Source organism: Haliaeetus leucocephalus, unplaced genomic scaffold (genome assembly GCF_000737465.1).
Source record: "Haliaeetus leucocephalus isolate CR32 unplaced genomic scaffold, Haliaeetus_leucocephalus-4.0 Scaffold219, whole genome shotgun sequence".
Lineage (NCBI taxonomy): Eukaryota > Metazoa > Chordata > Aves > Accipitriformes > Accipitridae > Haliaeetus > Haliaeetus leucocephalus.
This window is the reverse complement of record NW_010972655.1, coordinates 43,299-65,189: the sequence shown is the minus strand read 5'-3', so window position 1 is coordinate 65,189 and position 21,891 is coordinate 43,299. Positions and strand designations below refer to the sequence as shown.

General features: G+C 40.5%; 1 protein-coding gene across 13 annotated transcripts in view; it reads right to left on the bottom strand.

Moving 5' to 3' along the window:
- The window catches only part of POGZ (pogo transposable element with ZNF domain), a 36,184-nt gene that overhangs the window by 11,174 nt on the left and 3,119 nt on the right, over positions 1 to 21,891 (bottom strand). For 2 of the 13 annotated variants that reach the window (XM_010566826.1, XM_010566828.1), the window contains exons 2-7: positions 15,579 to 15,703; positions 13,526 to 13,687; positions 3,223 to 3,398; positions 2,348 to 2,456; positions 1,118 to 1,411; positions 52 to 321 (exon numbers count right to left, since the gene is read on the bottom strand). In XM_010566826.1, coding sequence (XP_010565128.1) covers positions 52 to 321; positions 1,118 to 1,411; positions 2,348 to 2,456; positions 3,223 to 3,398; positions 13,526 to 13,687; positions 15,579 to 15,702 — 1,135 coding nt within the window. In that variant the 5' untranslated portion in view covers position 15,703. Of the gene's footprint in view, positions 1 to 51; positions 322 to 1,117; positions 1,412 to 2,347; positions 2,457 to 3,222; positions 3,399 to 8,238; positions 8,484 to 11,668; positions 11,721 to 13,261; positions 13,360 to 13,525; positions 13,688 to 15,578; positions 15,704 to 20,428; positions 20,450 to 21,891 lie in introns of those variants that run through there. The other 11 variants (XM_010566830.1, XM_010566834.1, XM_010566829.1 and 8 more) reach the window with 11 other exon arrangements.

Here is a 21,891-nt window from a genome sequence, read left to right as displayed (position 1 = left end):
CTGAATTCTCAGCACAATGAACCGAGTTAAGATAGCTGCTACAGACCATACCTTTTAACGATGATGATGACGACGACGACTCTGAAACACTAGATCTCTGGGAACCATGCACAGGGCTGCTGTTGGAAACCACCAGTGGGCCAGGGCTCTGTCCTAACGAAGGAATGGTGTTCAGGGTATTCACTAGCTTAGCAACCTCATTGCCAGGGCTCTGTCCTAACGAAGGAATGGTGTTCAGGGTATTCACTAGCTTAGCAACCTCATTGCTGTTCTCACCAGTCACTCCAGGTCTCTTTACAGTCACAAAGCTTGCAATACTCACTGCCAAGGGAATGGATAATACAAGAACACTAATAAGGAATCAGTAAGATCTGATCCACTGTGTGAATCCCGCCCCCATCTAGTATGCCTTGCCTCTTGCTCTTCTACCTTGAGTCTTCAAAGATGACTAAGCCATCAATTATCCTGTCCAGTAATGCAAAGGCTGGCAAGACTGGGAAAGTAAATTTCCCTAACCTTCCAGATCACACTTTGAGATATGAGCCAAGTCCCACGATGAAGTGAACAGGATGCTGATGGTCACAAAAATTATTTTATTTCTTTTCTATATGCAATTGTATATGATTATAGCCACATAAAGCTAAAAATAACCTGACTACTTGCTGTGTAAAGAAGTATTTTTTTTCCTTTTTAAATTGTTCATCACTATTCTTGAGCAATCATTTCACTCATGAATTTAGCCAACATTAAAAAAAAAAAAGGCAACATAGTTAGCTTCTGCTTGTGTTCATTATCTATTTAACTTTACCTTTCAAAAAATACAAGTGTTAACCAATAGCATTTTTCACTTTTGGGGACTTCTAACTGATGGTCTCAGAACATTCTACAAACCAAAATTTAACTAGTTCTCAAACCAAACTGGACATGATGGCAGGATTATGCTCATTTTCCAGGTTGGTAAGAGAGATGAAGCATGAGTCAGTGACAGAGGCAAAAATAGAACCCAGGAGTTCTGACTCAACTTCTGCCTTTTAGCTGCTATGCCGTATGTTTGAAGATCAAATTATAGACAGTGTTATACACTCGAGTCCCCTTGCTTTTCCATGGCAAGTCTTACCTAATTTGGGGTTAGTAGCTTGACTGGACTGCCCTGGCTGCTGCACAGTTAACTGTCCAAGTGCTGTTGGCTGCGTTGCAGTAGGAGTTGTGGAGGTGCTGGGAGTGGACTTACTTTGCTGTTGTGCCTGGGACTGTGGTACAGTGCTCCTGATGGTAAGCGTGGCCGGAATGACCGTAGTGAAAGTGTTGGTGGTGGGTCGGACCGGCATGGTTGTACCTGGTCTCACCTGCGCCATTTGAGAGAACACCTGAGGAACGCCAACTGCCGGTTTAACAAACTGGGTACCTGGGGCTTCAAAAACAAATAACAAACAAGGCAGATCAAGTAACTGAATTCCATTCCTTGCACAGTAATAACTGAGTACAACCTGTTTTCCAACACTGCTGAGCTCCCAAAATTCCCAGCAATTTCAGTGGAAGTTTTAAGAGTTCAGCACCTTAATTTCACTTCCCAGGCAGACTAAAACTGAACATGGATGCAGACAGAGTGAAAATTGTATTTACAACTTTTTTTAGGTGGAATTTTCCAAAAGGCCCAAGTAGCTTATAAGCATAAATCCTGCTGAGTTTCGTGGGGCTCACAATCCTAGCCACTAGGCCCAACAGAAACTCATGGAAGGCTTCTTATGGAAGGACAAGCGTGATCCTACAGTTGCAAATTAGTTTGTGATATGAGGCTTTAGAGATTCATTCTAGGGAGAGTGAAAGGTGACTCATCATTAGCATCGTTGCTTTGTTATAAGGCAGGTGTCCGGTGACACACGAGTTCTTAGTCTTTCTGATGGTGCATAATAGGATCTCGTAGCAGAAATTAGTGTTAGAAAAATAATCCTCAGGGTGAGGCTTGGTTTACAGGCAGTTTCCCAGCACTAACATGGCATGGGGAGATTTTGAAAAGAAAGAAGAGGGGTAGTCACAAGCTGGTACTTTGGAATTATGTTAACTGAGGAGGCTTTTTGAAGAAGCTAGATTATATGGAGCTCTAAGAGGTAGACATTCCTTCCAGCTCGAAGTCCTCTACTCTGCAAAGTGGTTTGTTACTACGATCAAAGAGCCTACTCTGCTACAAAATGACTAGCGGAATTACAGCCACAAATACGGACAAATCTCACCTACTACAGAACTGAACACCCAGGTGAAATACAGATTTCAAATACAATTTTTTTTTTTAATTCTTGGTACTCTAAAAAGGAACACGACAGTGGCTTTAGCTTGTTTCAGTCCTCACCTGGGACGAGGGTGATGGGTCTAACTGTTTGACCTTGCTGTACATTAAGAACAATTCCAACTTGGTTCATCGTGTTTTGTACAGGCCGCACATTCCTCACAGGAAATCCCTGCAGCCAAATAATACCATTAACATACTGAGCATCTTTGAAACACTTTCAATATGAGCTTTCTACCCTAAAAATCAAATAAACAAATTAACCCCCCCCATCCCACAGTACTACCATCTATAGATCAATTCAACTATGAGGCCATACTGTTCTTGGCCAGCACCTTACCCAACAGTAGGGCCCCCTTCTTTATACTCTACAACATTCTGATATACAGCCTCCACTCACAATCTCTCCTTCCCTAAACAGCTACAGAAATCTCCCAGGTCTTGGCAAATGCTCCAAGAAGCCAGTGGGGATTTAAAAAAAATTACCTGCACATTCCCCATAAAAATAAAACAAAGTAGTTAAGTATTCTGCAAGGTCAAATTCACGCAGAGTGGACAGACCCATCTACAGCAGGGAGTCAGGCCCTACTAGTAAGGCTACAAGTGAGAGCCAGCATGAAGTCCCATCAGACCTGTGCTGGCTCCACAGGACCTGCTGAGGTGTGGAACATGGCCAATTTTCTCAAGCGAGATTCAACTGCAGAATGACTAGGAACACAAGCTATTTCCAAACAAAGCTATTTCTAAACCTACATAAATTAGAAAAAACCCCAACAACAAATCAAAAGCCCAACAGATTTCAGCTCAAGTGTAAGATCCACTAAAGCGCACAAGGAAAACCAAACAGGCATCTGACTATTTCTTAACAGAGAACAGTCTTCCATGTATGAGTGCACCAGATCTTCTGTCTCAGCCATCCTGGCTGGAAGGGCACTCACCTGGGTTGTTATGAAGATGGGCTGGCTGGTCACCGGAGAATTTGTGACATGGTTGGCATTCTGCATGATCTGTACAGGTCGTAATACTGGCTGAGTTACCATTGTGCCCAGACCTGAGGTTGGGTTCTGGGTAAGGATTAGAGGCTGTCCGCTTTGCTGAACAAGAGGATTGCCAGCTGGAAGAAAAACAGAAACATAGCAAAAGTCACATTTGCCAGGTAAAAAAGGCTGCTCCTTCTCACACACACTCAGTTGTCAATTTTAGTCCTCAGAATTTGAATGAGTTTTCCAGAGCATGCTTTAAAAGTAAACTTGTGAAAATATCCAACCCTTCTATATATTGTTTTAATATTCATATTTAGGCTAGGATTATCCAAGCTGCCTAGGAACTAGGTGTTCAAATTCCTTAGCCTTGAGCAACTCAGAGACTGATTATTCTGGCTCCTATGTGCCCTTTGAACACAGCCACAGCAGCTAAAGAAAATATTTTTTCTAGTCTCATTAAGTAAAAATTCACTTGCTGGCAGATACTGGGAAAACTTATGCTGAACCACTATAACCCCTGGCATAGGATGTGTACCAGAAGTAGAGCAACACTGAAAGTTTCTGAACAGCAACAACAAACCCAGACCATCATGGACACTGGAGTCTGCCGAGGGCTTCAATTAACCAGGACCAGGAGGTCACAAGAATTCTGAAGTAACCTAAAGTTATCTTCAGCATCCTTGGACAGAAAGAGGACTATGGGACTGAACTTTCAGAAAGTGGCAGACAAACTTCAATAAAAGAAGGGGAAAAAAAAAAGATTTTGAAAACATCTGGATCACACTGAAGTCATCATGTGCAGTCTGTATCATAAGAATATCTTACAATGGTTCAAAGTGCTTACTCTCTTGATTCAAAAGTGAAACATCCTGCTTGAAAAAAAAGTTAAGATGGGGAAGAGACAACAGTTTTATCCACTAAACTCAACATCCTTAGTATCACACAATACGTGAAGTATTTCACACAAGTCATCTGGTACGAGAGCATGTTCATATAATTGCAAACAACTAGGTTACTGCAGCTTAGCAAGAAACCATATCAGCTGAGACCCACTGTGTGTGCAGGTGCTTCTAGCTGGCTTTATTTGGAAGTAAAACCATTCAGTTTAAAGCATCTTTACAGGGTTTTATACTAATGGATTTTATTTAGTATTTGCTTGTTTGACAATAACTTGCACTTTACACTAAGCAGCAGTGATTTGATTCCTTGCAGTTGTGCTGATGTACTTGCCAGGGAGTTCTAATGCTGGTGTTACCCACCATCAAGCCCAGAGGGATTTCCCTGATGGATTTTCACTGTGTATGTCTACTACAGACTTGCTCCTTATAGATACAGCTGCCTAGCAACTCTGCCATGAGGTTCTGTCCTCAGAAGGTGCACATCACCTTGTGAAGTTTTGACTGCTGACATCCCATGGCCACAGCCAGAGTTACCAAATGCTTTCCGTTACCCACGGATGAAAAAGGTATCCTACTGCTTTGTAGACTGCTAACTGTATGGATTGAGGTCTGCCTCAATGATTCTCTTTTTTTTTTTTTTTTGTGGCAGGCTGCAACAAGTAGAATTGTTCAATCATTAAAGAAAAGCAAATTTTGCTTCTTCTTGTGCCTTTTTTTCTTGTAACATTTTCTTCTGCACCGCTGCCCAAGGGCAGTCCATCCATGATCTCCAACTACCTCCAGGAAAATCCACATTAATCAGCTTCTGGTCATCTCAGTTTGCACCAGCCCAGCAGACACTTACTAGCAGTTGGCTGTGTCCTTCAGTCAAGATCCGATTTGTTTTCTGTGTGCTCCCAGTTCCACAAGCTCTTACTTGCCAACCGGAGCAGACTTGCAATATTTGCACAGAATGACGAAATTCAAACCCAGGAATATTGCCCAATTGCTTCTGGCAACTTGGGGGCTAATGTCACACCAAAACAAAGATCAGAAGAGTCTCCCGTCTATTGCCAATGTTTGCTGGCACCTGAGACAGGGAAGGAATTACAAGGAACAGAAGAAAGGATGGAGGGAGGAGGTTGTGAAGAAATGTGCTAGCAAAAGATGGGATGGAATGGTCTACAACCACCAAGCTACTAGTTTAGAGCAAACCTTTGCTACTGACAAACATTAACGATGCTCAGCAGGACACTTTTGCTGTCATTCCCCTTCAGTGGCCAGTCTGCCGGAGGATGGACACAATTCTCTGCTCCCACACACCACACATTAGCTCAAGCCCATGCTGTGGATCAAGCTAAGAAGTAACCATAAAGGTCAGCTACTGTAGTTTGCATACACCCTCTGACAAAACCAACTTTAACTCACAGCCAGACATTGTCTTTTCCACAGAAATCTGCCTCACTTTGCACACAAGGTGGCTGATGGTCAGGGAACTAACCAAAGCTATGCAGGAAACGGGGCGGTGTCTGCACACGCCCGACTCTTGCACTGTAAATGATGGAAATATGATGGAGCAAGGGACCATCGAAGAGAGGGGTGTTTTGGTGCCTGAGGTTATTAACCATCATCTGGAAAAAACTGAATCTCATCGCATTAAGCAGTTTAGCAAAAAATTTACTTTTTCCTCTAGCAATCACTACATCTTCATCTCCCAAATGTCTATTACAGGTGACATGGTGTGGTGGGTTGACCTTGGCTGGAAGCTAGGTGCCCACCAAGCCACTCTATCACTCCCCCCCTCAGCAGGACAGGGCAGGGAGAAAATAGGATGGAAAAAAACCCCCATGGGTCAAGTTAAAGACAGTTTAATAAACCAAAAGCAAAGGCCGCACATGGAAGCAAAGGAAAACAAAAGATTTATTCACTGCTTCCCATCAGCAGGCAATGTCCAACTACTTCCCAGGAAGTAGAGCTTCAGTAAGCATAGCAGTTGCTCTAGAAGACAAACATTGTAATAACAAATGCCACCACCCCCTTAGCTTTTATTGCTGAGCAGACATCATAAGGTATGGAATATCCCTTTGGTTAGTTTGGGTCAGCTGTCCTGGCTGTGTCCCCTCCCAAGATCTTGCCCAGTCCCAGCCTACTGGCAAGGGGGGAATGTTGGAGTGACAGCCTCGATGCTCTGTGAGCAGTGCTCAGCAGCAGCCAAAACACTGGTGTGTTATCAACACCTCTCTAGCTACCAATACAGAACACAGCACTATGAGGGCTGCTATGGGGAAAATTAACTCCATCTCAGCCAGATCCAATACATGTGGCCAGGTCTAAAGACAGCAAGGAGCTTACAACTGCAAGTGATCTGTGCATATAAAATGCATTACTTTTTCCAAATATCTTGGGGAGGGGAAAACATTTAAAAAAAGAAATTAATCAGGCCACAAGTATTTCAAACTCAACACCAGAAAATGAGCAGGATACTTATTTGGGCTTCAATTCCTTCTTCCCCCGCACCATTCTTCCTCACAAAGTTCAGGTCATTCATGTATTTGTGTTTATGCACTACTCAATCACACTATTACTACAATCCATGTCTTGAGGACAAAGAGCTTCCAAACCAGCAGAGAGAGGAAGCTCCGCAGAAATCTTCCCACTGTAGGTTTGCAGCACAGCATGACATGAGACTGACAGAACATCCAGGTTGTTTCAGGGCTACAAAATGGTCCAATGTTGCTGGAACTGCTGATGTTAAGATGAAAGAGTTGCTGTACCCGAACAGCAAATGTTTCCTATGTAACTGTGTAAATCCAGGAAAAGACCTGCTGCATGCCAAAATGTTCTGACCCACAGCCAAAACAGCTTCTTTTAATGGAAGATGCTTTACACTGACAGTCTGGATGCTGCCTGGCTGGCAATCCTCAGGGTGTATGATTCAAATGTTTTCATGAAGATTATACTAGGTAGAAGCAGTAGGGTAATGGAAGACTAAATCGGAAGGTTCAGGTCCAAGCCACACAACTGCCTGGCCCACACTGCATCTTGCCTCACTTTTTCAAGCACCTTAGACAGCGAGGGGACTGATGGAAGAGAGACACCAGTTCCCACTTCCACAGCATGGAGGGGGGACAGGGAAGCATCAATCAGCAAACGTAACCTCAAACCAAGGCAGAGGATGGAGGTGCCGAGATGTCATGAAGGCTGGGAGCCTATCTTGGACCAATTTCTTCTTTAGGATCAAAACCAATGAGCACAAACCCACTATTGTCTGAACTCTGTGCATGCTCCTCCAGTCCCAAGTGAAAAAGGGGACATGCTTCTAGCCTTTTTTGTTTTATAAAGCAAGGTCTCTGAAGAGGGATAGGAAAAAGGTGGAGTGAATAAAAACTAGAGACAAATAGACTGGATTTGCAATCTTTAAAAAGAGAGGTAATCCCTTCACAATACAAAAAAATAAGATGATTATTAAAGAAGAGACAGAGAAGAAAAAAAGAAAAAAAAGAATCTTTGGGTAGTTCTATCAGGTTCTGAACATCTACATCCCACCTAGTATCTGATGGAGACCCAAATCCAGAGCATCAGCAGATAATTTTCTCTTCCTCAGTGTCTCGATGATCTTACTTGGCTGACAAGGAGCCCACAGTCATCCCCAAATCTTTCAAGGAGTGGGGACCTTGCCAAATGCTGAAGGTCTGTGACTGCAAGTGATAGGTCTTGCATTGCCACTGGAACTTCCATGAGAAATCCTGAAGACTGAAGCTATGATGACCTTGTGGTTAGCATGGAGGCCACTGGGCAACCTCAAGCAGAGTATGACAGTCAGGTTTCCAACTCCTTCTGGTCCTCCTTCGGAGTTTACAAATAATCTGGGAAGACTTGTACTAGTTTAACAACCAAAAGATGACCTTAGATTTAAGTCTATTTTAAAGCAGAGACCAGCTGACAAAGATCTTTTGGTCCAATCAGTCCAATGATTTTGACTCTTTTCTCTCAGTGTGGACTTGGCAGGTGCCTGCCATGTTGCTCTCCCGAAATGCTATCATTACTAGAAAAAACAATAGCAGAAGCATATATAAATACTCTAATTCCTTACCAGAAACTGCAGATTCTTTTCAATGTGGCCAGGATGGACACAGTTGTATGCCCAATTTTTTTTTTTTTTTCCAGGCTTTGGTAGACTTTCGTAAGTGAGAATGACAAGCCTTCTGGAGTAGCATGTCCAAGAGCATGCAGTACTTCTCTTAAATTGTTTCCAAGGAGGTTTGTAAGGTTTCCACAGGTCCTGGAGCACTTTAAACTCACCAGCCAAGACAGATGTGCATAGATCCACTACTTCATCTAGGGAGAATGAGGAGACCATGGCAGAAATCAGCTGCTGGGAAAGAACAAATTACGTTCTTCTCTCTTCTCCTCCTGCCTTTCAAGTGTATGATTCTCCAAGTAGCTTGCTGGAAATTGCTTAATTGGCTTCTTGGAGGAGGGTGATTTAGACCTAAATGCCAGTTGATGAAGCAAGCCTCCTAGACAGCCCATTTAGTCCTGGACACAGTGATCCTTGCAAGTCTTAGGCCTCTTTCTACACTTCTTGAACTCCTTCCTTGACTACCAGGAAGGCAGAACTTAAACAGGTAGAAAAGGAGTTTCTTTATCCTCTCTCTCAGCTAAGCACAGCAGAGATGCTCTCTAAAGGAGAAGCCACTCTTGTTGGGATGTGCCCTGGCTGTTCACAGGAGAGGCTGGACTGACAAAGCTTCTTTAATCTGATACTCCAGAAACCCCCATACGGATGATCTACAGTTCACAACAGCGTAACCTTCCACGAGAAGAATCCTAGTGCTGAGCCCATCAATAAGTTACTTTGCACTGTGAACAGCCAAAGCGCAGAGATAGGGACCTCAAAGGTAGAGCACACCACACCATTGCTAAGGAGGCCATCAGTGCCAAGGCTCGTACCACTGACACAATCCACGTCAAAATCAGTGATAAATGGTTAGGACTGGTGTCAGCACATCACAATTTAGAGGTTACCATACACACAGACTTTGAATTCAACACCTGGGCATCAACAAAGGTCATCTCAGGCTTACAAAGGCTAGACTAATAAGCCTGGATGACTCAATTCCGAGATGACTTTGTTCTCCAATGAAAGGCCCTCAGCAGCCAGCACAGATAGCTGAGGGGTGAAAAGAAGCAATGTAGGGACACACTGTTAAGGCTTTAATGGCAGGTGATTTGGGCATCAAGTGGAGCCAGCTCACCAGGGCACTCCGTGAGAAATAAGGGATTACTGGTGCCTGGGGACAGACACTTGTAGGTATCTGAGGAGCCTTCCATCATTCTTAGGAGAAGCAACTTGAGATGGCTCCTGTGCTCCCTGAATCCATTTTCAGGAAGCATGGCAGGTCAAGCACTGCTCCAAGACATATCCTTCAAGAAACAGGAAGCCCAGGGAGCAAAGCTAAGAGAAGCTTCTGCCATAACACCACTCCCTAGATGACAGGCTAGCTGAGCTTGATGCAAACTATCACATAATTTTTGTCAACAAGTGTAAGAGAGAAAAATTATACTAAATGTTATATACGGTTTAGGGGAGAGTGGGATCACAGGGCAGTATGCAGAGTAAGCATGCACTGGAAGCGTCCTGTCACACTATGCAGGCAGTAATTTAAACGAGACTAAGTCTTCTCACTTCCCATCCTAACTGGACTTAACCATATACTGTTACACAGTTGCTGCATATTAAATATAAGTGCAGTATTTTTCTTCTGTAGTTTCTATATTTTCAGCACAAAAAGCACTTCGTGATTCTTGTGGTGAAAAGAATTGCAGGAATGAGATATTTATCTGACGGCAGAATTATTAAAGAGGAGGCAAGCTGTCAGGCTGACATGCACCCATGTGGCACCCATCTCATTTTCTTGTCAACAACAACAATGCTTTTTTGCATACAAGGACTCTGGAAACAGACAGGTGTGTATGTTATACCAGCTAGCTATGCACATATATGTAATATAAGAAAGAAATGGTTTGAGTGGGATACAGGTATAGCTAAAAGCAATCAAAGGAAATTAAGAAGAGAAAAAAATTAGGCCAAGTGTCACTTCAAATATATTTAGCTTTCAGTAATTTTTCCTTTTATGTCCCAGTAATTTGAGACATTTTAAAACTAATCTGCAGGGGAAAATTTGGATCCAGCAGAAAGATGGAAAAAAGATAAGCTAAAAGATGTTTCCATCTTTAGTTTGGAAATCCTGTTTCTTGATTTTTGGACATGGGGTCATTTCTATCCAGTCCAGTACACACTTCTGCTCTGTTCATTCAAAGGAGAACTGGTGGTTTGTGTACATCAGTGTTAAGAAGTACAATACACCTCACAAGAAATTCAAGCCTGTGTTTGTTAACGTATGGTCCTTAAAGTTAGAAATTTACAAACATGGATGCTGTTATTTAAGAAAAAGATAAATTTTAGAAGAAAAAGATAAATTTTAGGTCTCCAGGCTTGCTTAAGTGAATTACATCCTAGAGGGAAAAAACCAAAACAAAAACCAACAAAACTTTACACTGGGAGAATGGATAGATTTAATGGGTCTTTTTCAGCCCTAGCTTCTAAGTCTTTTTAATTAATGTAAAACAAAATGCAAGATGACAGCCATGCGCATAAAAAACAGATTGCTGAAAGCTGGGATGACTCCAGACACAGCTCATTTCATGAGCGCTCCACATAGTCACAACTTAAACTGGGATGTGACCCTCAGTTACTGGGCCAGCAGAGACTGCAGGGACTGAAGAGGTGACAGATGTCCCTGTGGCACTTTGCCACTCAAAATCCTCACTGGCATCAAGCCAAAAAGGATTCCCCTGCAAGTCAAAGTCATGTCATACAAGCTGGCAGGAACTCAATGAATACAACACTCAGGAAGGAAAAGGCCACGCTGTAGGCTGAAGAATTTTGTTTGCATTGGTCCTGAAGTTAATGGGCTGAGCTATCCTCTGCTGCATCAATGCAATCAAGAGGAGAATTTACTCCACCATAAAAACTGAAGCACTCCAGAGATATGCAAAACTAAGCATGTTTCCATATTTTTTCCACTTAACAGAATCTATCACAAAGCACTTAAAAGTATACCACTCAGCGAAGGAGAAAGGCCAAATGACAGTGACCAGGAACACACAACACTACCAACTGCATGTTCCTCACACCGATACAGAGTTTGTTCTATTCCAGCAGATCAGAAAAACACAAATACAACCCACATCAAGCTTACCCCTGAAACATACAGCCCTGTGATGTTGAATACTTTGATGTTGAATACTTTGTTTCGACAATGCTAACAGAGCTGAGGAAGCTGCCAAGTCATAAATTCTGCGGATTTGGAAAGTAACTGTGTCTTATGGCTGTAAAGGTCATTTCCCTCCCTCCTCTCTTCCAAAGCAAACCACCACACACCTCTGAGATTTTCACATTTTTTCAGCAGTCTAAGAGCAGTTCTCTGATTAAACGTTGCTTAAGAAATTCTACAAACCCTCCTTAACATGCAGACTTGCACTGTGGGGCAGAAAGAGATCCCAACACGCCGATACTGCAGCATGAGAAGAGGACAAATCCAGCGCAGTTCCTGCAGTGGTACAAGATGCCAACAGCACATCTGGTAGGGCAATTCCTGCGTGAGCAGGCAGCCCAGCAAACTGCACTCACCACTCAAGTCACTTCCGCAGCGGTAATTTACGATTAGATGACATACTACAAGAGATACACAAAAGAAAAAGGACTATGGAAAGTGACAGATGGAGTCACACTGAGTAACATCCCTACCTGACTTCAGTTTTTAACCGATGGAAGAAAATCTGAAGGTATTACTTCCCCAAGAGCTACCACTAATTCTGTTTGCAAATCAAAATAAAAGAATAAGCATATAAAAGACGATGATCACAGGTAGCTATGCCTATGATTTCATTCCTCTAGTACAGAGTAGAGTGATTAATGCCTAGAAACATAATACCAGCTTTTCAGGCAAAGGTTTCTCCAAAGCCTGCAAAGAACTAAGCCATTAGGAAAACTGTTCTGTATACCTCTGAACTGTACCACACATACTAAAAAAATATTTCTAGCTAGCCTACAGCAGCAGTGCACAGCAATCCTCCTAAACCTCTAACACTCTCGCAGCCTGGAGAGAATTCAGCAAGGGACTGAGAAAGGAAGACAAAATCATCAATTTGTTTTCTTTTCCAGCCTTCTTCACTACATTTTCAAGTCATATGTTGGAGCTCCGCATTAGTTTCCAGAGCTTACCATGGCTCTTGTTTTTGAGACAAGCAAATAAACAATAAATAAAGGAACAAAAAGTTTCCCAGACTGTTGTGATTCTGCACAACCATTTCAGATGTGACAAAGGCCTCTCCAAATTAGATTCCTGTACAAATCCACCAGTTTTAATGGGATCTGGGAATTGTTTGGATAGCAGATCCTATGTGGGCATATTTGAACTTGTCAGAATAGTATACAAATATCTTACTGATAAATATATTGCTATTAGCAGATTATTTTTTTAGTAGCCGCACTCCTCCTCCTCCTCTTTTTTTTACCGTTAATCTAATTATAGCACAGTGATATCACCAAGCCTTTATTAATTTCTTGTAATTGATTTAGAACATGTCTCAAATTACTTTTATTAGTAAAGCTATGAAATATTAATCACAAGTGTATTATATAGTGATATCCAATACATTTGGAGATCAAGATACTTTTAAGACACTCCTAACAAAGGTATCAGTTTGAAATAGTGTATAGAACCTTCCTCGTTACCTGCGTGTCTGATTAAGTTTTACTAGAAACAATGCAATGACTTTTAGGCGAGTTTGACAAATCTATTTTTACAGCTCCTTAATCCCAAAGAATCCTAAACCCAGTTTGTATTTCAGTATACCAAGTTATATGGAGAGATTGCTTAAGCTATGTCTGAAACGAAGCACGACAACCCCTTAATAGCAAAACCCCCCCAGAATTATTCACCTTGGAATTTGGCCAACACACCAGTTTAACACATTTACTGTTGTGAAATACATCATGGTGCACCAGAGCGACCCTGAATAGTCAGGACCTTCATTTTATATCTTACCTGGAGGGTAATACTACCAATGGTAATTTCCACTAATGTGTAAGGACACTGGATTCTCTCTCGAGTTGAAGAAAACCAGCTGCTACTCCCTGTAGTCCCTGCAAGGTTTAGCACAACTCCCATTCAAACACTGCCCTGACACCTTCCTGTTCAGCCTGCGAAATCTCACGTGCTCACAGCACATAACAGCGTGACAGCAAGCGAGCCTCGCATTTCCCCTCTGCACCCCAAACCACTCTAAATACTGAAGGCATTTCTGCTTACCATTGTTGTTCACAAATATTGCCACTAGCGTCTTCTTAGCACTGTCACTATTCTGAGCCTCACTGCTACTGACTGACGTGGCTGCAGAGAGATTAGCACCTATGGATGCATGGGCAACAGCTGGCAGAGGGGCAGAAACGGGCTGCAGACTCACTGAAACTGCTAGAAAGGAATGGCATAATTGTATTTAGAAAAATAGAGAAAGCACAATTTGTTTGTAGAGACACCATACTAGCACACTGCTTGGCTGTACTGCCATACTATCACACTCAGTAAAATTTTTAGCTTCTTACAATAGCCCATACTCACATCCAGCTTCTTTAGCTCTGTATTTTCTATCAAACAGCACAAGCAAGAGAAATAAAACTAAGAGTGATCTTGAGTAAGTTGCATCTCCATTCCAACCCATCTATGATGGAATCACTTTCTCCTTCCAAACACCCTCCTACCTTGGCATTTCTAAATACTACTCAAAGTAAGCTCCTTCTAAATCCTCCCTGGTAGGAAGGCCAGAGGAAGCAGGTGACAGCACTCAGCAGTAGAAGCATACCCTTCCCTAAGCAGGGACAGCTTCATTCTACTCGCCTCCAATTATCAACAAGCCTTCCAAAGCCCCAAGTGTTGAATGCTTCCACAAACACACCGTGTTAACCATGAGCTGTGTGGAACAGCTACTGCCGAGGAGTTAGCAGCACTGACTACCAAGAATGCTCCCACAGCACTTCACACTAGGATCCCAGTTTAGGATCGCAGTAGCCAGCAATGTGAGACATGTTGAATCACCATCATTAGTTATACCTGGCCTGTGACAAGACATAGACCAATCTCTATTCTAGATATTAAGCTGATGCTTTGCTTGATTTCGACCAAGAAAAAGTAATTGAAATGGCTGAACAAAAGCCTAACTTATTAAACATGCCAGTCTACTTCACCCACACACATAACTGGGGCAACAATTCCTTTTTCCACGCACCAGACTCAAGTCTGTGGCAAGAACCAAAGGGACAGTGAATTAAAGCTTTTCTTATTATAGTCATGTTTCATTTACTCCCCCAAATTGTGAAATGCTCATCATCAAAGTTTAATTTGTATAAGTATATGCACAATGGCCCAACTCATTGTGTTGATACCAACAGAAATCAACAATCAGAAAGTACCATCCTTGTATCTTTACTCAGTGTTCCAATACAAATTGAATGATTATATAGCATCTGAAAAACATAAAGCCTCCCATCAGGCAATTATTACTTTTTATGAGTCCAAATTTATCACAATTTGAGACAACTAGTGGATAACAACATACTCCGACCTGCACTTTAAATGCAAACTCTGAACACCAAAGTTATGCATCTTTCCATTTGCAGAAAACAGGCAAAAAAAGAAAAAAAAAAATCACCAACCCCCCCCCGCCCAAACCCTAAGTGAAACTGATGAGATTATATCAAATCATGGGTTAAATAAGTAATAATAGACTAGTTTTAATCTCGCTACTTTGACTACGTAAGTTAAGTCACAGGAAATAAAATTCACCAATCAAATACCTGACTTCCTCACTCATTTCATAACTGCTAGAAGGATCAAAAGTTAGTCACCAATGAATGCTGATACGTACTAAAACACTTTGTAAAAGAAAAAGCATCATTTTCTATGTAAATTATCAATTCTCTACTTTTAAGAAACTACTACTTTGGTTGTAGAACTTGAATAACTTAGCCGAAGTTTCCTTCTTATTTTTCAAACAGGCCACCCTTTCCAACACCCACAAAAATCTTACTCCTCTTACACAGAGAAAAAAGCTGTTTCCTGCCTCCTAAACTACTTATTCACAGGACGCCTGGCCTTGTGCAGCACCACCATCATGTAAGCTCTACCCAGCACTCAGAAGCTCTGTTCACAACTAGAGAAACTGAAATTCATTACATTACTCATTAACAGGTTTTTTTAGCTGTCAAATAAGAATACTTACTGGATAGGATGTAACCAATCACTGCCATTTCCCTTTAAATTTTAACACCAATAATGGGAATAATTCTAGACTAAAACAGTTAATTACCTGTAGCAGTTTTATCAACTGAATTATAATCCTCAACAACAGAATCTTCAATAACATCACTGATTTTCTGCCATGGTTCCAGCTCCTCCTCCTCACATTCCATAAAAAGGTCCGTGTCCGCCATCCTGCAAAGGGAAAAGAAGAGAAACCTTTATTGGAAAACTATGTTTTGTCAGGCAGTGAAAGCCATTCATTATGAGAAAAATTCTAATGCCACAAATATGAACAATGTTTTTATTTCTCAGTATTCCAAAGGAAAAAAAAGTTGCGTATTTTCAGGTTCTTACTTATTTCTCCAATTACAGAGCTGACTCCACATCCTACTTTAATAGGCTGCATTTCCTTTTCAGATAAATCTGTGAAGCTGGTGCTGGAAACTCTTGGTTTTGACTTAAAATTGCAGTGGTTTCGCCTCTCCTGCACAAGAAATCCAACCTACCAGCTTTGAAATCAGAAGTCACTGCCCCAAAACCCAGCACCTTTAAATAAATGAGTAACTGTGACTGAAAGAAGGAAGAATCATGTTTTTTTGTTCTGTTCATGGTTTTGAATATTCTAGGATTACTGCCAACATACAACAGAGATTGAATATCCAAGTTTAAATGAGTAAAAAATGCATGCACAAATGGGTCAACAGTCCTCAGCTAACCTCAGCCAACCCCCCCAATCAAACCCGCCTATACCCAAACCCTTGCACACTCCCACAGCCCCAGCTCCTACTGATCTTCCTTGCAGCAGGGAATATGACAGACAATTATGAACTAGTTCAAAAAGAAAAAGAGTAAAGGGATTTTCTGCAATTAGATCCATAGTTATTGTCTTTCAACTCAAACAAATGTTCTCTTGATCTCTGGAGTAAAGTACCCAATTTACCTTTTCTGTATTACTTGTTACTGGGTATAACCATTACCATATTTATTTAGAGGAAAGACACAACTGACAATTCCAGCCTGTTTTGTCTCTCCTTATGGATAAGTCTCTCTCCTTGTCACCAATCTCTAAAACTTCTATTTTGGCTATGTCCTTGTGAGACAGGGAAACAGAAACAAAGGCAATTACATAAGCAGGGGGTGTATCACTACTGATACAGTGATGTTATAACATTATAATTCACAGTGCTACTTTCTGCTCCACTATTTACATATCTTCCCACTTTGTTTAATTTTCTGAGCACCACTGCACACAGAACACAAGTTTCTATGGATCTGCCTACAGTGAAAGTCAAGTATTTTCTCCTGCGTTGGCATCTAATCTAGACCTCAATGATGTATAAATCTGTATGTACTTAGAGTTCAATTAAACATTCAGACCATCAAGCCAGAATTAAAAACAAGATGATTCACAATTAGGAACAGTCTCAAGCATACTAGAGGACATCTCTTCTCAGAAGGTGGTAGAGTTACCACCAAAGGTCTCCAAAAAGCTGATTTGCACTACTATTACTGAGATCTAATCAATAGACACACGCGTCCAATCACACTTTGGCAACTTACAAGTCATTCAGCCAAGCTGCTAAAAGGAGCTTTCTCCCAGACCTAGTTTTGCATTGTTTCAGGATTTGGCTGTTTCTAAACTTCACTTATAAATGAAGCTTATGCAAAATTTTAATTCTCCTTAATAATACATTTAGGAGTCTTTAACCAATATGACTTATTCTAGAAGCTCAGTTGCATTTTTAAAGGTAATAAGGATTATTATAGGAAATAGGACACCAAAAAAACCTGAACTTCCTAATTTCCCACCTGGATTATAGTAAAAAAGAATCAATCCTTTCCCTCTACTATCAACCACCAGAAAGGCTGGTGAGCAGAACAAGTGGCAGTTCACTACTGTAAGTGAATGGGAATCAAGACATCTAGAAGGGATTTTGCTCTTCTTGATTACATTTTGGTGGCAAGAGAGACTATTATGTTTGCTTTTTGTCATCTCTACTACCATTTGACAGTCATAAAAATCTGAAGAGAAATGTTCTGAGAAACTGGCCAAAATAAACAGCTTATAATAGGGGACAAGCAAGAAAATAATCCAACTCCTGTGCAGACAATCTGTGATTTCAACAGCCACAGAAAACCGTGCTGACCAGAAGGCTTAAACACAGAGCAACGTTTATTAGCTCACTATTGAAAAACTAGAAGAGACATAGCTTTAAAAATATAAGCTGGATTAAGTAACCACAGAGCAATTAGATTATAAATCTCATATCATTAAGCTATGTCTACCCTTCTTATCCTAACACAGTCATAATTCTGGCTGAACAAATGCTGAACCTGTTATAAACTTCAGTTTGTAAATCAGTCTAAAGCTAGGATTTACAGGAGTGGCTGCTAAGACTGTGGGCGCAACCACCTTGTGCAAATGCAGTCTTTAATTTTTATTTGTGTTGTGCCACACCAGCTATAAAAACACCTGAGCATCAGGAATTCTGTGCAATACAACATGAAGCTGAAACAAAATTTCAACAAATGCTGATCCAAAGTAACTGTCTTAACCAGGTAAGCCTCAAAAAACAAAAAAAAAAAACAAAAAAACCCGCCCACAAAGAAACCCAACAAACCCAAAAAACCAAAATCCTAAAAACTTGTTCATGTTTGCCAAATTCAAATTGCCAACATTTTTTTTTTGAAACAACACATACTGCCGTTTTCCTCTAGATACAAAGACAGCCTATCAGACTCTCATTTATCTGTGTTGTATTTGTCTAAAAAGGATTCCCAGAGCTTAAACTGCAATGTTGTTGTTGCATGATGGTGTTTTACTAAGAAATACTCATTTTAGTTTTATGCTTGGTTATACTAATACAAATAATTCTCACTTCCCAATTATGCTTTTGAAGCACAGTAACATTCATTTTAAGAATAACATAAAGAATGATACTTAAAGGAAGCCCATCGCACCACTCATGTTCAGTAGCTCATCTTCTGTTGTTCCCCACTTTCTCAACATTCATATCGATAAAAGAGTAAAAGTAATTCGTCTTATCTTGCATACCACCCTGAACAACTAGTCCTGCCACCACTTCTACGATGACACAGAGCATCAGCACTTTTACCTAAACTGGTTTATGCCTATTCACATATACTGCCAACTTGAAATATTTAATGTAGCTATCCCAATGCCTCACAATTCTGTGTATTTACAGCGCAGAATCTTAAATAATACAGTAAATGAAAACATTTCTGTATAATTTCACTTTTGATCTCTGTGAAATCGGGTTTGCCCTTTATGAAGGCCTTTAAAAGAAAATAAAAGCCCCCAAAGTCTAACGCCAAAGTCACAAATAACTTACTCCTACCAAGACTACCTCTTTTAGGGGGACCAAAGTAGATTACTCAAATTGAGGGTGCTCATGGGCTTGTTCAGCTCTCAGGAAAAACTGTTGGTAGAGAAATATTACCTAGCATTGTGATTTTACAAGGGAAGTATAAAGAATCCTGTTTCTCTGAATGCAGGTAGAACAAGAGATCATTTCTCTTCTCACTGTTTCAAGTCCTTCTCAGCTGACTTTTAACCTAAAAAGCACTCTTTCAGGAACTTTAAATGACCTTGCCTCTTCCAGCTGTCCCCTAAGCGCTCTGTTCTGGTATTCTGTCAAGAGATGGAAGCACATCTCCATAGCTGTTTTCTCCTCACTCTTATCACACCTTCCCAGCACGCGTTTAGAGATGAGAAAAACCCAGCAACAGCTCAGGCTTGCCAAGTCGGCCAGTGGATCCACTAGCAAGTTATCAGTAAGCAAAGGGACATTTAATGGTTCCTCATGCAAAATGACATGGTTGCACTTTGCATGCTGTAACACTGCCTGGAGCATAACGATAGATGTAAACCAACTAGAGAGTCCAGAAGAGAGCTAGAAAATGTGATCTTCAAGAAAAGATGGAATGACCTGGAGTTGTTCAATCTATAGTGGAGACTACTGAAGCACAATAATCTTTAGATAGGTAAAAGGCTACTGCGAAGTGGAAAGAAGCAATCTGTCCTCTGCATCTGTGATGGAAGAAAGAAATGAAGGGCTCAAATTGAAGAACAGAAGACTCCAGCTTAAGACACCAAAAAGGTTTCTAGGAATAAAGATGAAGCACTGCAACAGGCTGCCTGGGGAACTCATGAAATTTCCAGTTCTGGATGCCCCTGGGAATGGGCAGATCTGTAAGAGAAGGTATATATACATACACTAGAAGGGAGGCAAGCTGGATTAACTGTCTTGCTGGAAACATCTGAGGCTCCATTTTTCTACAGTATTGTGTAATTAATGAACTAAACATGTATTACCAGGTATTTTTGCACTACTACAAAACAGCAAGTATACTTTACTTGTTGACACTGAGGCTTTCGCTATAGGAAGCTATTGAATACTCCTAGAACAGTTACTCTTTTCATAAATACTGAAAGATGAAATATACTGAAAATACTCTTTTCATCTTGCTGAATACACAAAACATTACTAATAAATGTAGCACATAAACCAAATTAACCCAACTTAATACATCCAAATTCCTGCCCATAAATACTGTATAAAGCCATAGCTGTTTAAACATGTCCACCAAACTTTTCACAGAAACATATGCCTAAAACTAGTCTTAGTGCAATTTCTGGTAATCAATGAGAAAAAGTAGCCAACTGATTAAAAAAAAAATCAAGTCTCTTACTTGTCAAATAAAATTACACTAGTATATTAAAAAAAAAAAAATCAAAGAGCATTGTAATAATCCTAATACACAATTAACCAAGTGTATTACATTAAGCATGAAAAAGCTCACATTCTCCATAGCACCCATTACCGGCATGCTTCAAAGACATTACTAGCTTCTTCATTTACATAAAACCTGCAGTGTGTAAAAAATTTTATTAACCTTATCTCAAAGGTGGGAAATGTAGTTCAGTGAAATTAAGTGACTTGCCAAAGATTCTACTAGCAGTGAGTGGTTTAGTCGGCAATAGAACTCAAGATGCCCAGCCCTTGTTCACATCATTGAACATAAACTTCCCCTGGTTCTGTTAAAAAAAAGACAACAAAAATAATTTCTGAATGACAAATGGTAAGAAAATAGATTCCAAGAAATGAAGCTCTGAAGTACAGGTTTATGCCAGAGATCTGCTTAGCAGGGGAAAGCAAGAATCAAAGAGCCTTAAATATTATTTTCTCTGCCTGTTAACATAAACTTTTTTTACAATTACAAGATTTTAGTAAAAACAAGCAAAATCTCATACAAGATATACACTAAGATCTTGAACAGATAGACATTACAACTGATCAATAACTATGTATTTATGATTTTCAATATTCATCCTTCACAGAAACATCTAGAAAAAAATCCTCTGTGAAGCTTCTAGGACAAAGCTTCTCTTCGCTGGCAGAACTGGTGATGCTCGCAACACTATTTGTCTGGAATCATATTACTCCACACCAGACAAGTAACAGTGCCTTAATGCTATAGTGATGGGCAGTCTATAAATAGGATAAATAACCTGCTCTATTAATTAAAGCATGCACATATGTCTGCCCAGGAAGGTTAGAACTACAGAGGAAGTCTTTGCACACGTTGTAAAAAATATATTATTCAGCACCTCATAATTATTCAAAAGATGCAAAGACAAAATGCTGAAGAGACTGTAGTTACAAGCTTCTTTTGACACTAACTTACATTATGCGCATAGTATTTCATCTGTTCCTATCAACTGAACTAAGAAAATGTCTCCTCTCTTCTATAATGTAACAGCTTTGTTTTTCAAAGCTTTGATCTTGAATATTTTTGTATGTAAGAAGCCTTTGCTCAATAAAATGATTAATCCCAATGATAAATACACTACATTTAGCTTTTCAGCACATAGTTGGCAGATGCTTGGTTGAAAATACAGATGCCAAAAAATTTTACAAAAAAATATTACAAAGTGTTCTAGACACACTGCAAGAAATAAAGCCTTTCAGACTGAAAGGTATTTTCTCTCCCCTTTAGCTGGAAAATGGGAGACGACCTTCAGGGAAAGAGCCAATATATGTTAGCCTTACACAAATAACTAGCACAACTGTGCAAGATATAGACCCTTTATTTTTTGTCAGCTGATGTGGTTCATACTCATTGTTGCCATACAGGGGAAGAAAGCCAACAGCCATTAAACTCTTGTATTAAAAGGCCAGCCACCTGATTACATTCTCTGATCAATGTGAACACCATTACCAGGGGAAATCCAACAATGAAGATGTTTTATTTGCATACCATTAGACAGATTACCCTGTCTTGAGAAAAGAAGAAATCTTTTTCTTTTTTTCCTATGCCTCACTGGGGGGGGGGGGGGGGGGGGGGGGGGCGCCTCG